Source organism: Vigna unguiculata, chromosome 9 (genome assembly GCF_037176805.1).
Source record: "Vigna unguiculata cultivar grain cowpea cultivar isolate G323 ecotype 2 chromosome 9, ASM3717680v1, whole genome shotgun sequence".
Lineage (NCBI taxonomy): Eukaryota > Viridiplantae > Streptophyta > Magnoliopsida > Fabales > Fabaceae > Vigna > Vigna unguiculata.
In genome coordinates, this window is record NC_140800.1 from 43,223,808 (window position 1) to 43,239,664 (window position 15,857).

General features: G+C 28.3%; 2 protein-coding genes across 2 annotated transcripts; both read left to right on the forward strand.

Moving 5' to 3' along the window:
• Positions 1–3,352: 3,352 nt before the first annotated feature.
• Positions 3,353–4,327, forward strand: LOC114196105 (uncharacterized). Its single transcript, XM_028086631.2, has one exon. It carries the CDS (start codon positions 3,591–3,593, stop codon positions 4,065–4,067), a length of 477 nt encoding a protein of 158 aa, XP_027942432.1. The 5' UTR covers positions 3,353–3,590; the 3' UTR covers positions 4,068–4,327.
• Positions 4,328–9,689: 5,362 nt separating this feature from the next.
• LOC114163240 (serine carboxypeptidase-like 7) lies at positions 9,690–15,099 on the forward strand. The gene is made up of 14 exons (XM_028047422.2): positions 9,690–9,906; positions 10,001–10,155; positions 10,550–10,626; positions 10,772–10,894; positions 11,207–11,309; positions 11,405–11,442; positions 11,690–11,788; positions 11,872–11,958; positions 12,082–12,228; positions 13,755–13,826; positions 14,016–14,134; positions 14,412–14,525; positions 14,684–14,729; positions 14,843–15,099. The coding sequence occupies exons 1-14, from the start codon at positions 9,770–9,772 to the stop codon at positions 14,924–14,926; spliced, it is 1,401 nt and encodes a 466-aa protein (XP_027903223.1). The 5' UTR covers positions 9,690–9,769; the 3' UTR covers positions 14,927–15,099.
• The last annotated feature ends 758 nt before the right edge of the window (positions 15,100–15,857 follow it).

The window sequence follows — 15,857 nt, forward strand, 5'->3', positions numbered from 1 at the left end:
GTTAAGTGATCACTTAGTTAAAATCATTAGTGGTTCTGTTGAATTTGATATAGGTTTACATTGAATTTTGAAAGGATTGTGAGTTGTTATAATTGGTTTGATAAAATATGAAACAAAGAACTAAAACTTACCTTTGTTGTTTTCGTGGTTGAGTGAGACTTTTGTTGATTAAATAATAAGTGACATTTTCAAAAACTTATGCATGCTATTTAAATGAATGAGATGTTATAATGAACTTTAGTGGTGTTATGTCAATTTAATTATTATTAAAAGGTTAAAATACTTCTTGTTCCAATTTATGTCCAGTCTTATCAAATCACTCATAATTTTATTTTTGTGCTCAGATAGATAGGTTTTAATTTTTATTAATTTTATTCTTTTTATTTAACATCGTTTTAATCATTAACGGCTATAAACAGTGACACTTATGTGTCATCTTGTGATTTTTTTATTTTTTATTTTTTTAATTTTTTTAATTTCTTGTAAATGTTCATGTGTCAACGCAGTAGTATGTCATGTGTCAGAGTCAATGTTTTATATTCAATTTGGTCCCTATATTTGTTATTTTGGTTCAATTTAATCATAAATTTTGTTAGGCTTAATTATCATTTTGGTTTCCTAATTTGTTGAGTTGGTTCATTTTGGTCCCCTTATTATTTTTTGGTTCAATTTGGTCCTCTAATTCTTTAAAGTGTTCAATTTGGTCTCTGCCGTTAAGTCAACTTTAACACCATCTCCGTATATGTCACATGTCATTTTGTGGAATTTTCAATTTTGTAAATAGAGGGACTAAATTGAAAACAACCAATGTTAGCTTGACACGTGGCACAATCGTGACCTGCCACGTGGCAGTACATGTTTTAAATAAAAAATCTCAAATTGACACGTGTCACAACCATAAGGTGACACGTGGCAGTTTATTTTTTTTTTAATAAATTAAAAAAGAAAAAAATTAAAAAAAATTGAAAATTCACAAAATGATATGTGGCAAGTCAAGGAGACGATGTTAAAGTTGACTTAACGGCAGGGACCAACTTGAACCTTTTAAAGAATTAGAGGACCAAGTTGAACCAAAAAATAATAAGTGGACCAAAATGAACCAACCCAACAAATTAGGGGACCAAAATGATAATTAAGCCATTTTGTTAACATGAACTAATTTTGCTCCCTCTCCAAATTAAAACCAAATTTATTTTTTATATTAAAATTCAGATTTTTTTATTAAATTTTTTGGTTTAATATATTAAAATTCACATCATTACAACTTTTATATAAAAAATTAAATTTGGTCTTATCTTCGACAGGGATAAATTTGGTCAATTTTAAACACAATTAGGACTAAATTGAATAAAAATAAAAAATATAAGGATCAAATTGAAAATAAAACATTGACTATGACACGTGACACGTTGTTGAGTTGACACGTGTACATTAAAAAAAATTAAAATTTAAAAAAAAAAAACTAAAAGATTAAAAAAAATAAAAGAAATCAAAAAAATCACTAAGTGACACGTGACAATCACTGTTCATGGTTATTAATGATTTAAACGGTGCTTGAAAAAAATGATTAAATTGAACAAAATTGACGAAAATTTGAACATATTTCAACACAAAAATAAAATTAGGACTGATTTGACAAAACTTAATGAAAATTGGTAAAAAATGTATTTAAAGCTTTTTAAAATTTGCAAGAATGGTAAATGTATCCAGAATTAAATTATTTAGAGTCATATGTTTATAGTAGTACATGGTATTAAGAATATATATATATATATATATATATATATATATATATATATATATATATTATTTATTTCATAGGATAAACACATACAAGTTGTGAGTAGGGATTTTGAAGGGACGGGTAGGGGACGAATATTAATTTCCTAATTGCCGGTTAAATATTTGTCCCGTATCCGTTTTCATATTTGTGCGAGTATCTGTTATGCGGCTATCCGCATATTCTTTTAATATCCACATGTACTCCCACGGTATTTACAAAAAAAATATATTTAACAATATATATTAACCATAAATTTAAATAAAATAAAAATATAGCATTTATAAATTTTAAATAAAGTCAAAATAACTAATTTTAACAGTGTTAAATGACAGTTTAAAAAAAAATAAATCAATTAATAAAAAATAATTCATTCAAAATCAATGTTTTAATTTTTTTTTAATTTAAATTAAAGTATAACTGATACATGTATCCAGATATTATAATATTCGTATCCGCCACGTTAATATACTGGTATAAAATATTTTCGTACTCATTTTTCCAAATATCAAATTACAATATTCATTTTGTTTGCATTACAATTCGTATTTATTTTTTTACATCCTTAGTAGTGTCTAAAGTGTGCACTCCTTCTCTTTAATTTAAAGCAGAGGGATCCTCTGTTTGGATTTGTTTTTCTTCCCCTACCTGTAACCACAAAAACTAAAATAGTCAACACTATTAATAATGCTCATCTTCCGCCACATGTCTCTCCATTTCATCTCCATATTTCTTTCTTTTCCTTTTTACTGCACTTTCTCACACCATGAATGTTAAAACTGCTGTCCATCTTTTCACTTTCTCAATTATTAAAACCGCCAATGCATACTTACATGCAAATACTTTTCTTCTTCTTCCCCGTCAGACCTGGTCTACTTTGTTATATACGTGTCTAACTTATAATTTTCAACATTATTCTTTTTTATTATTAACATCGTCAATCCTTCCTAACAGAATGTAAGTACAAAATGCCCTATTTATTTATTCAACCAACATTTTTTAATTATTATTTAGAATAACGATCAGTGGAAGTGCTACGTTATTTGATTCATTACATTTCTTGACCGAGGCTTGACGCTCTCATATCACTACTGGTGTTATGTTTTTTATTACGTTAAAGAAAAGTATACAGCGTGTACCGACACGTGTGATGAATTCAATAATTATATTAATTCACGGTAGTTATTACCAAAGTTTATATAACAACATGATAGTAATTAAACCAATTATAAGCATTTACGCACTCTTCAACCAAGCTTGCGAGAGGAATATGTTTTATATACGATTACTATATGCATACTTTTTCTCTCTTTTTCGATTTTTTATTATTATTTTATTTATTCATTACATTTTTGTTCTCCATTTTTATAAAAACAAGCCAAATATATGTAGGTTTTACGCGTGTATTGTTATATAAAACGAGTCAAATTATGGTGCCGAGAGTTGAAAATGATAGCGGTCCTTCAAATAGAAGCCAAGCCACCTTTTACTATTATGAAAAAAATAAATAAAAAAAAACTTCCGTAATAATTGAACAACTTCATTATGATTATAAAAACGAGAATTTAGGCCAACACGTTCCAACTTCCACGCCTTTGTTCTTATCTCTTTTGTTTTCTGATACGGTGTGCTCTGAAAAAGTCCGTGCGCGCTATTCACAGTTTCACACCCACCTTCCTTTCGTTTTTCTTTAACACCCTCTGTCTCTCAATCACCACTACAAAAATCATAATTCCCCTCTTGCACCCCAGAAACGAAAAACACCTCCATCGCAATTTGTTTGAAGATCGTGTGAGTGACTTCGAAAACCATGAGAAAGGGCAAGGAGCAGAAGCAGAACAAGTTGGTGTGGATCATAACCACGCCTTTCAGAGTCTTGGGCAAAGCGAGGGATGCTTACGTCAGAAGCATAACACAGTGTGGTCACAACATGAACTACAGCAACCCCGTCGATGCTGCTGGCAGATTCGAGGCTCTCCCCAGAAGCTACAGTGTTGCCACGTCACGCTCCGACAACGAGGATTTCGCGGAGCTTATGAGAGCGGCTTCTGCCAGAACCTTGGGCAACAGAATCGACGTCGATTTGGTTCTGAAACAGCAGGCCCAGGCCCAGGCCCAAGCCCGGCCCCTTTCCTCTAATGGGCTTCCGAAGTCCACGAGCGTTGGCATGGGCCGGATCGACGAGGACACGCCTTATGATTTGTCTGAAGGAGATGTTGGCACCCTTCCCAAATCGTATCCCAGAAGTAGAAGCTACGCTGTTGCAAAAACAAGTGGTGTACTGTGAAGTGAAGTGCGTACACACTTTTGGATCTGAAATTAAAGTAGGTGTTGATTTCTTTGGATTCTTCTCCAGAGAAAGATAATTGATTAATACATTCTGGTAATTTGATTGAGGTTAGGTTTGATCGGAATTTGTTGTGGTTTGGTTTTTCGTTGTGGGTGGTAGGGACTGCTTTGAAGGGGACGGTTCCATGTAAAGTCGCTTTTTACTTTATTATCTTCAATATAACATTTCTATACATGGTAAAAATGTTTATATTTTCACCTAATTTATGGTTGAATATACTCGAATAATTTTTATATGACATATTAATTAAATAAATATGTCTTAAAAAACGAAGCACTTTAATATATATTTTTGCTTGACAATTTTAAAATAGTTGATGCGGTAGTAATTTTAAAACTATAGTATATCTGGCATGCAGTAGACGGCAAAAGAGAATTTTTGTTATTAATGTGTGTCTTTAATGAGGGATAGTACCTCCGAGGAAGAAGGAGTCAATTTAGTTAGAATGAAACAAAAGAAGTGTGACGAAATGAAAAACTGTACCTAACTGTAAATCATATCTAGTTTAAATTTCTTTAACAAACATTTAGAAACAGCAATCGATATATTATTATTTTTAAATAAGTTCATTAAAACAATCCTATTGTTTATAATATATTATTTTAAATAAAATAATTAGGGATTGTGTCCTCCAAACAATTATCACCCTAAAAATTATTTATTTTCGTTATATCAACTAGAACTTAAGAATTGCATCTTTTTCAGATTTTGGTTGATATTTAAAAGCATATTTCGTGTTATAAGTTACATTATTCTGTAACAAAATTTAAATAAATCATATTATAATTGAATAATGAAGTTTGAGTTGTTATATTGTTAAGTAAAAAGAGTTATGTCTTGACTATAGTTTTTGGTTTAGTGGTAAGTATTTACGGGTGGCAATGTAGGTCGGTTCGACCCATTTAGGTCCAGCTCGCATAAGGTCCGCACATCGCGGGCTGGTCTGCCCCGTCCCACACAATTTATGTGGGCTGCAATCACTAGCCCACCCTGCTTCGTACTTGGCCCGCGGGCTCGTAGGCTGACCCACTTTTTTTAATTTTTATGATAAAATTTTGAATGTACAAGTTTTTTTTTATGTGGGCTTGCGGACCGATTCGCGCGGATTGCAAACTTATGTGGGTCTACGGATTGCCCGACAAACCAAGTCCTAATTGTCACTCTTATGTTCGATCCTAATAATTAGTATGATCAAAGCTAAGACGATGAGTTTGATTTCTAATAAACGAAAAAAAATTGTTAGATTACATCGATAATTTTGAATAACTTTTGGTCTCCGAGCATAAATTAGATAGTCTTTCAAGAGTATAAGTGGATTCAATTTTTAAATGATTAAGATTTAAATAACTGTAAGAAGGAGAAAATAACAAATGGAATAAGAGTAATGAAAGTTGGTGAGAGGCGAGGAAGCACAAGCACGAGCACTGAGTATGCATTAAGGATAAATGCATCATTGATTTTTGGACAGGGATGTTCTAAAGGCTCAATTAATTGGGGTCAATAAATTACTGGGACTAGGTTTTAATATGAATCAATTCGATTTTATTTATTATAGTGGTCGATCATACTAAATTAATTATTAAATCTACCCAATTCATTGCTGGGGACAACTCACAAGTCAATGGTTTTAACTCTTTTTTTTATTTTCCTGAATTAAAAAACAAAACTTTTTTTTTTCTTTCATATAAATGGAGTAAAACGCACATCAAATCTCATAATTGATGGAGTTTTGCCCGATTTCTTTATTTTTTAACTTAAACAAAACTGTATATTTTTATATTTTATAAACTTCTGTTTACTACGACTTTTAATTGTAAATTTCATTATTACGTAAAATTTTGAATAAATATTTTTTGGAAATACTTATAAATATAATACATTTTTTAACTTTAATAAAAAAATATACATAAGATTTTGTAGTTATTTTTTTTATTTTTGTACTATAAATGATGAAGACATAACTAATGTTTAAAAACTATAAAAAAAATGCTATACTTAGCAAAAATAAAAAGAGTATATTTTATAAATTTAATAATTAAATTGATGGTAATTGTAAGTGAAAGTGATTAAATTGGTAGTTTTACAAAGTTAGATAATGAAAAAAACAATGGTTTAGATTTAAGTTCCAAAAATAAATGTTTACCTCCATCACGTAACCAACGGGATAGTAAGAAACAGCTTCCATATTCCAAATTATCAATCAAACAAGAAACAATTTTTTTTTTCAAGACCTTTCTAATTAAGGGGAAAAAAATAAATAAAAGAAAGTTGGTGAATCCAATTAATACTATATTTCAAGATTTCAACCGACTTTTTAATATGAATATGGCTGTATCAGCCTATTAGTCCAAACAAACCAACTTTGGATGGACGTTGGTAGTTTAGTAGTCATATCTTTGTTATTTTTTCAATTTGATTTGGTTTCATTAGTTTAAATTATGGATAATGAACTATCCTCTTCTTTATAAAATAAACACGTTTGATTTCTTTGAATATTCCATCTAATTTTTTAAAATTCTCATTTGACATGAAACATTCTAGGTTTATTTTAGTTGATAAAAATAATTTAATTGACTCAAGGGGTAATTAGTTTGAGCGAAATTTTGCCATCAATTAATATCGACGGAAAACTTTCCGATTAATATTAAAATAATTTTATGCATAATAATAATAAGTAAAATATTTGATCTAAATAAAAATAAAAAAATTCAGTAATTTTTTAAATAATTTTATAGAACAATATTTGATAAATAAAACATTTTCAATAAAATTACATTTAAAATTGTGAAAACTCTTAAATCATTAACGCTTATGAATTAAAATTTAATTATTAGTTACAATAAAATAGGTTAACATTTAAATATAATAGTTATTTTAATTTATTTAATTATAAATATTAATTAATCAATTAAAAATAAAAAATATATATAATTAAATATATTTTAAATATTTATTAGTAAATATATATTGAAATAAATTTATAATTAAAAAACAAAGTGTTTGTGCTCCCATTTTGACACGTATCCCAAACAGTTCGATGTTATCATGTGTTATTAACCAATTTTAACGTCATTTGCTACATGGACTTGATTGAATGAAATTTTACAAAAATGAGAATCAAATTGATCACATAGCGAATAGAGACCAAATTGAATAATTTTGACGAAAATAGGGATCAAATGTATATTTAAGTCTAATTTTAATTATTTTTTTATAAAATGATAAAAAACTGTGGTGAAGGAAACATAATTATCAAATGTTCAATATTAGGAGGATGATTGTTTATTCGATATCAAATACTTTGAAATAAATTATAATTGTTTTCATTTTATATTAGAATACCAAATAAAATTTCATGATAACCAAAACATTTATTAAATTTACAAACATTATGAAATCTAGTTAATAAAATTTAAAAATATTTAAGAAAAAAACATAAGAGGAAAAAAAATATTCAATTTAAAATATATTTTAAATGTTTGTTTACTTCAATTTTTTAAATTTCAATGATCTATTTTTTTATACACTAATAAAAGTTATAATATATCACTTGATCAAAAGGATGCAAAGAACAAATAATAATCATAATAATAAAATTATAGATATTGTATCTTTTGAACTCTAGTATATGTTGGATGGTGATAAAAAAATATTCATGGCAATTACATTAAAATTTTATATTATGGTAAATAAAAGTTATTTATACAATTATAGTGAAAAAATTATATCGTGATTGATAATGAGTTAGAAAAAAAAATTATATAAAATATATCGAAATAATATTATTATATGATGAAAATAAACAACAAATAAAAATATTAAAAAATTAACAAATGTATATCTTAGAAAAAAATTTGAGAGGCTATTTAAAAAAATCGTACAAAGCAAAACAAATGTATAATTAAATGTATGATAAGATGAGAAATACCTTAGAGATATAAAAAACTTTTCAAACATCAACATACATACTTAATGATTGAGAAATAATGAAAATTGTTTTAGCGAAACAAAAGAGTTATTCAAATGAAAAAAAAATGAATAATAATAAGTAATTTTTTTTTTTAAATTACCTAGTAAATGAAATATTTATGCTATTAAACACTTAAATTGAGAGTAAAACATTATCATGTGAAAGAAAAATATACAATAAATAAAAATAATAAAAAATAATAGAAATATTCAAATGTGAGACATAAACATTTTTTAATTAACATACATCATTTTAACATAATTACATAAATGATATGATAAGATGAAAAATATATTGGAGATGCGAATGAATTTCATGACAACCAAATAATTAGAAGAAATAAAAAAATTAAAAATATATATATAAGGTTACTTAATTAATTGTGAATATTTTAATAATTTAAACGGGAACAGATATATGACGAAGACGAATATTATGACAGGGATATGTAGGCATCCCATATCTAATTGAAAAAGTAGGAAATTCTATGTATCTATACCCATACTCAATAAATACAGAGATTTTTCGTCAAAATGAGAATAAATTTGAAAAATACCCAAAAAAACAAATTTATTTATTATCTCTAGTTAAAATGAAGTTAAATGAAAAATCGAGTGTTTGTGTATCATCACCTGTATCATAATATAATGTATTATAAAGTTGTCAAAACTAAATGCTTAATCTCATACTATATGAAATATAGATCAGCTTCCACCTTTCTAAATTTCTCCTTCCTACTTTTTTCAATTTTTATCATATTTTCATCATCATATTAATTATACCAATAATAACAATAATTTAATTTACTTTTTAACTAATATAATATATAATAATTAAAAATAATAATTACAACAACAATAGCATAAAGACAACAATAACATAGAGACAAAAATATATACAACAATAAAAAAAAAAAAAGAAGCCCGTGCATATACACGGGTTCATGCCAGTAATGTATTATAAAGTTGTCAAATCTCACTACTAAAGTATCAAAATTGTCCAGAAAAAGTAGAGTAACTTGGCATGACCAAATCACATTGGTCAAGGCGGTCCATGAACCTGTTTGATTAAACTTTTTTGTTTCTTGTTCTAAATTTTGGTGCAAAATTGTAGAAGTTAAAAGATAAATATAAAGAGATTAATTTGGTAGACCAAAAATAACCAACAATTATCAGTCCATTTTTTTTTTCAATTATCAATCCAACTTTTTTTTACCTCCACAATTTTAGAGTATCTAATCCAATTTTCTTTACTCCAAAATTTTAAGCCATGTCTTCCTTCAAAAATACTTTTTTTCCTCCTATCTCCACCATAAAACAAAAACCATCACGCAGTTGTCATAATACATGAGAAACATTTCAAAGCTTTGCAAATATATATATTTTTTAGAAAATTTAAAACACTTGAAAAAGAAAAATAACATAAAAAGTGAATTATATTCAAACGTTTTATTCAAATGCCATTATTTTGTAATAATAAAAAAAAGATAAGAGTAATTAAAATTACATTTTTCATATATATTAATTTTGTAAGTAAATAAAAGAGGTCAGCTTCATAAATAGCATTGTTGAATCCGTCCCTGTTAGAGAAGATGAAACTCCATACGGAATTGATAAGTGTGTAGAAAAGCAATGTGAGACAAGAAACAAACTCTGATTGCACTATCTCTATGGCGGTTATGGATTACAGAGGCCTTCTGCTTCTCCTTCTTCTCTTCCTTCTTTCATCAAACTTTGCAACGTCTCACTCCATAGTGCGCTTCCTTCCTGGCTTCCATGGACCCCTTCCTTTTCTACTTCAAACTGGGTAAGCTAACCATGATTCTCCATTTAGGTCATTCGTGCTTTTCAATTATTCATTGAAAATTTAGAGTAAATAGATGTGATGGAAATGGAATCAGGTATGTGGAAGTGGGAGAAAGTGAAGCAGAGGAGAGTGCAGAACTATTCTATTATTTTATTGAGTCGGAGAATGACCCCAAAGGGGACCCTCTTCTTCTTTGGCTAACTGGGGGACCAGGTTGCTCCGCTTTTTCTGGGTTAGTTTTTGAAATAGGTGATCATTTTCTCCTCATAATTGTTACTTCGTAATTACACTTCCGATATTTTTACACTCTCTGTATTTCATCATCTATTTTTCTGATCTATTTTAACATATTATCATAAAGAAAAAATATTATTATCGGAAAAAATAAGTAAAATATTGTCCAAATGAGTTTTTAAAATTTAACTTGACTAACCGGATGGAGATTTTTTTATGTCAAATTTGTTTTATCAGTTAGATCGCCTATTATATTGGACTGTTTCTTATAACTCTTTATATTCTTTATTATCAATTTTTTAATGGAAATATATGTCATAATTTCTTGGAATCTTGCATTAAAGAAATTACATATGATTATCATCTTTCTTATTAATTGTTACACGGTTAAATCTGGCTGGGTTTGCAGGTCCACTGTCTTTTGAAAACCAGGAATACAATGGGAGCTTACCTAATTTGAGACTGAAGCCACAATCATGGACAAAGGTTGATAACATTTATTTGCTATGTACTTAATCCTTTTACAACTTTCTTTGTTATTAGTATAAATTTTTTTATCCAAATAAACATAAGCTGAACTATACTGTTTAAATTTGTGTTTGATTAAACTGTTTATGGTTTTGTTGGTTAGGTAAGTAGCATCATATTTGTGGATCTGCCAGCGGGTACAGGCTTCTCTTATCCCAAAACAGAACTTGCTGTTAATCAAAATGTCTCCAAGCTAGTTCGCCATGCTCATCAATTTCTTAGGAAGGTACACCACTCCCATCTTAAATTTTCACTGGCTTAAAGTGTCTGTGGTTTTAGTTATATTTGGAAATTTAACAAATCAAGCATTTCATATAAAGTCTATCAAATTTGATACACTTTCCGCTGTATTTCTCTGTACCTAAAATAATTATGTATTCAGGAAAAAAAAAGTAAAATGAAGACTAAATTTACTAATTTCGAAAACTGAGAAACTTAATTGACTCAGAATAACTTACACTTTTCTACGGTTCCAACATAGAAAAATGAACATGATAAGTGGAATAGTCTATGACAGTGATGTTGAAATTGTGTGTAGTGGCTAATTGATCATCCGGAATTTCTCTCAAATGAGGTGTACATTGCTGGCGACTCATTCTGTGGCCTTCCTATTCCAGTTCTTGTTCAAGAAATTTCATATGGTATCACACTCACCGAAGAGTCAAATAAATTGAACACCAAAAATGATTTAACTGACAAATAGCACTACTTTTTCCCCATATATCGTTACTCTCAGGAAACGAAGGTGGTATCCAACCATGGATAAATCTCCAGGTTTGTGCAATTAATTACAACTATGATTTCTAAACAAAAAAATTGTATATATTTCTCTTATTGTTATATAACACGTCTCCTTTATTGTTGTTATTATTATTATTATTTTTCTTAGTATATGGGAAAAGTTATCTATCTGCAGACAAATTTATACAGCTTCCATAATGATTTCCTTTTATACCAGGATAAAACCAAACTATATTTTTATTAATTTAGAAAGTTGATTAACAGGAATTTTTTTTTACAGGGATACATTCTGGGAAATCCCATAACAACATCCACTGAAAAAAACTACAAAATTCCGTTTAATCATGGCATGGCACTCATATCTGATGAACTCTACGAGGTGATTTTGTTTGTTCTTTATTTAGTTGGTAGAGTCCAAAAGGTGAAATGCTAAGAAGTTTCTGTAATTTACTGAGTGAACAGTCACTGCAAAGGAATTGCAGAGGAGAGTATCGCAACATAGACCCCACAAACACATTTTGTGCAAGGGACATGCAATCCTACGAGGAGGTTAGTCATACTTACAGGGACAAGTAATTATTAAATCCTTTTTTTTTTTGTTCTTAAGAACAGACATCGACATATGGAGTTGTACTAAATGGATTGGGACCATAAATTGTTGGTTTTGGACAGTCTATTTCAGGAATTCAAGTTGGGCATGTTTTGGAACCCCATTGTGAGGAATCTGCTCTGCGTAATCCAATTCAAGATACTTGGAGCAGCAGGAGGTCCCTTGCTCATGAATCCTATCCTCTCACAATGCCACCTTTATACTGTAGGGTAAATTTTCATACCCATAAAGTTACATATATCTGAGCAACTAGTTTAGACATGACATCTCACAGGTACAGGTGACAAAATGGACCACCCTCATTCGATCCCGTCAAACAAAAGAACGTCCTTCACAGAACGGGTTCATGAATTGGATATTTATTTATTTATTTTAATTTTTTTATTTTTAAATTTAGTTTATATATATATATATATATATATATATAAATATTAAAAACATTTTTTAATTATATAAAATTTAATTAATTAATTAATATTTTTAATTAACTAAATTAAAATAATTATTATATTTATATGTTAAATTATTCTATTATAATTAATAAATATAACTTTAATTTATAACCGATTTAAATTATAATATTATTATATATTTACATATTTAAAAAATATAATTAAAAATTTAATCTCTTAAATTATTTTAATTTTAATTTTTAATTTTGAAATATTGGGTCAATAGATTAGATTAATTTGATCTATATTTTGGATTGTTTAATTAACAGTTTGGACGAGTCGACTAAAAATAAAATTTTGAACAAAATCGGTTTCATTTTGAACACGCTCATTGATCCATCGAGTCCAAATAATCTTGTTACCCTATGTCAAATGTGATTAGCAATGAGACAGTTCTATTTAAATTTTAATTTCTTAAAAATATTTACTTTTTTTTAAAAGAAAAAAAAAAGCCGAAGTGGTGAGAAAGAATCCCACTTCAGTACGTTAAAGAAAGGTGTTCATTATTAAGATACACAACTTTAGTGCATAAAATAAAGAAAGTCAAAATTAAAACGTGCTTTATAACATATTTCATTTTGAAATTTTACATCTAATAACACCGCTTCTTTATTTCAGTAATCTTTTTAAAATTTACACTTATACAAAAATTCAATTTTAAATAAAATGACTCCATTGTAATACCAACGTAACTACAAACAAGCTTGATTGAAGTACAATATGAAAATGAAAAATAGTATACATATATACACACACTCAAATTCTCTTCCATATCACTTTATCCTCATTTCTTTTCTTAACTCTTTCTTAATTCTGTTATATTATTTATCATATATATCAGTTAAAATTTTCTCTGTTTCATTCGATCATAAACAAAAAAAATGTATGAGTGCAAGTATTATTACTCGTATAGTAGAATACCTTTAGTAAAGGACACTATTTTCATTTTATTTTGATTGTTTTGTATTATAATTGCTGCTTGTGCATCACTTATTCTTTTAGTATGTTAAATAAAGTTGTAATTTTATTTAAAACTGTTTGGAATTACGATTTCTCAATTTTAAGAATACAAATATGTAGGAAACATGTCTATGATACTGATTTAAGAAAACAATACCAACTACTTTGAATAAACAAATACATTTAACAACTTTTTCTACCGCTTCAACTATGAAAGTTGATAAAAAAATCCGATGCATTAGGTCTCAGAATTGAACATGCATTTGGTAACCCAAATCACTTTAAAAACATTTTATTTTATTTTATTGAATTTCCATGCGCAGACTCATGCATATGTCCTTTCTAGCTATTGGGCCAATGATGATAATGTCCGCAAAGCACTGCATATTCGTAAGGTATATATAACATTATATATTCACACTCAACAAATTTTTACGCACACTTTACATTCATTACTTCATCCTTTAATCTATATGTTTCTTTACAGATCAAAAAATTATACTTTTTAATGAACAAAATATCTTAAAAGTGAACTATAGGTGTGTAAAAAAACATTTTAAGACTAATATATATTTATTGTGCAGGGAACTAAAGGGAAATGGAAGCGGTGTAACTATGACATACCTTTTAAGACTGATATCTCTAACAGCTTTCAATATCACGTCAATCTCAGCAGAAAAGGCTACCGTTCATTGATATACAGGTCAACATTAATTTCTATATATTATATGAACCTTTTTTCTTGCTAAATGTATCTGATTCATTGTTTTCCTACCTATGTATTATTTGTGTTATTTCTCGATTACAAATATCGATAAGATATATTGCCATTCAATGAAATGCTTATAGGGCATATAACCAGACTAAAATTTCAAATCCAATATAAACAGAACCTGATTATTTCTTTGTGAATCATATATGGCTTATTATACATTTACTTTTCTTTCTAATAAAATAATATTGTTTTTGTTTGTTAACAGTGGGGATCATGACATGGTAGTTCCATTCCTATCTACACAAGCTTGGGTAAGAGCTTTAAACTATTCCATCGTCTCTGACTGGAGGCAGTGGTATTACAATGGCCAAGTGGCAGGGTATGCACCTAACTCTACTTTCTTTAAACATTCAAAAGTTAAATACATTTTTGTATTTTTTTCATTGACAAGTTTTTGCTAAAAACGATATCGAACTATGTCATTGATTTTTATGAAAAACTATACTAACCTCATTTTGGTGACTAAATTACTGATAGATACACGAGAACTTACTCAAATCGGATGACATTTGCAACCGTGAAGGTAGGCACTATTTCAGCTTAGGCAAAAAATATTCTAAGTAATAAATTATATTGTAAGAATAAGAGAATTGTGTATAAAATAATAAGTTGTGTTGTTGAGGGGTCCACTTGCAGGGTGGAGGGCACACAGCTCCGGAGTACAAACCTGAAGAATGTTTAGCCATGTTCATGAGATGGATATCTAATAAGCCACTCTGAGCCTAGGGCATGCCAAAACAACAACCCCATAAATAAAGGATAAACCTACGTTGTTATAAATATATTTGTTAAACTAAAAGTGCATTAGATCCTACTGTTTTATTTTCTTTTATGGTTTATGTTGTCATTAAAAGTTTTATTTTAAATGAAAGTTACTTTATTGAAATTTGAAACTTATAACTTTTTTCCTTCTTTCATATAATTATCATCCCAAAATCACATTAGGCCTTTTACTACCTGCACTCCCACCATTTCTTTGTGCATCCACTAAAATTTTCAAAAATAACGCTTTTATCTTTCGAAAAGGTGAATTTAGAATTACATATTTTGGAAGCTTTATGGACAAATCTTTTCTAATTTTCAAAACGAGACATTAAGAACAGAGTTTCCAGAATAAAATTTCCACAGGGTAAACCCACAATTTTAAGTCACCTCTAATTCTTTTTGGGATTGGACTTTTCACAGGGTAGCTTCCACAGTCCAGACCATTTCTTTCTGCACTATTAGAGGGTGGTTAGAAAAATCGATTTATCTCCCTCACCGTCGTCACCTGGTGGATTAGCTGCTATCCCCTTAACGTCTGTGTTACGTCATGAACGAATTAAAGGGAAAAAAATTATTTTAAATTATAAAATCTAAAATTATTTTTCATAGAAAAAAAACTCAGATTGTATAATTCAAAAAACATTCAAAAATTATGTAATAGAACTCTTTTTACTTTTAAATTAAGTCAAAGAACCTTTTAAATTACACAATCCAACAGTTAAATAACTTGTACAGCTCAAAATATTTTTTCATGACCCAAAAGGAATTTTGAATTATAATTTATAATTATAATTTTCTATTTTATTACAATTATTTACGTAACTTTTTGAAGAATGTTCGAGAAATCTCACATTTTGCAAAGTTTAACTTCAATGAACTTTTATTT

Excerpts from the sequence above, each read along its gene's own strand:
- LOC114196105 (XM_028086631.2), top strand. The coding sequence starts at position 3,591 with ATGAGAAAGGGCAAGGAGCAGAAGCAGAACAAGTTGGTGTGGATCATA.
- LOC114163240 (XM_028047422.2), top strand. The coding sequence starts at position 9,770 with ATGGCGGTTATGGATTACAGAGGCCTTCTGCTTCTCCTTCTTCTCTTC. Across the intron at positions 11,789-11,871 it reads TATCTGATGAACTCTACGAG|TCACTGCAAAGGAATTGCAG; the intron begins GTGATTTTGTTT and ends CTGAGTGAACAG. Across the intron at positions 14,526-14,683 it reads TACAATGGCCAAGTGGCAGG|ATACACGAGAACTTACTCAA; the intron begins GTATGCACCTAA and ends AATTACTGATAG.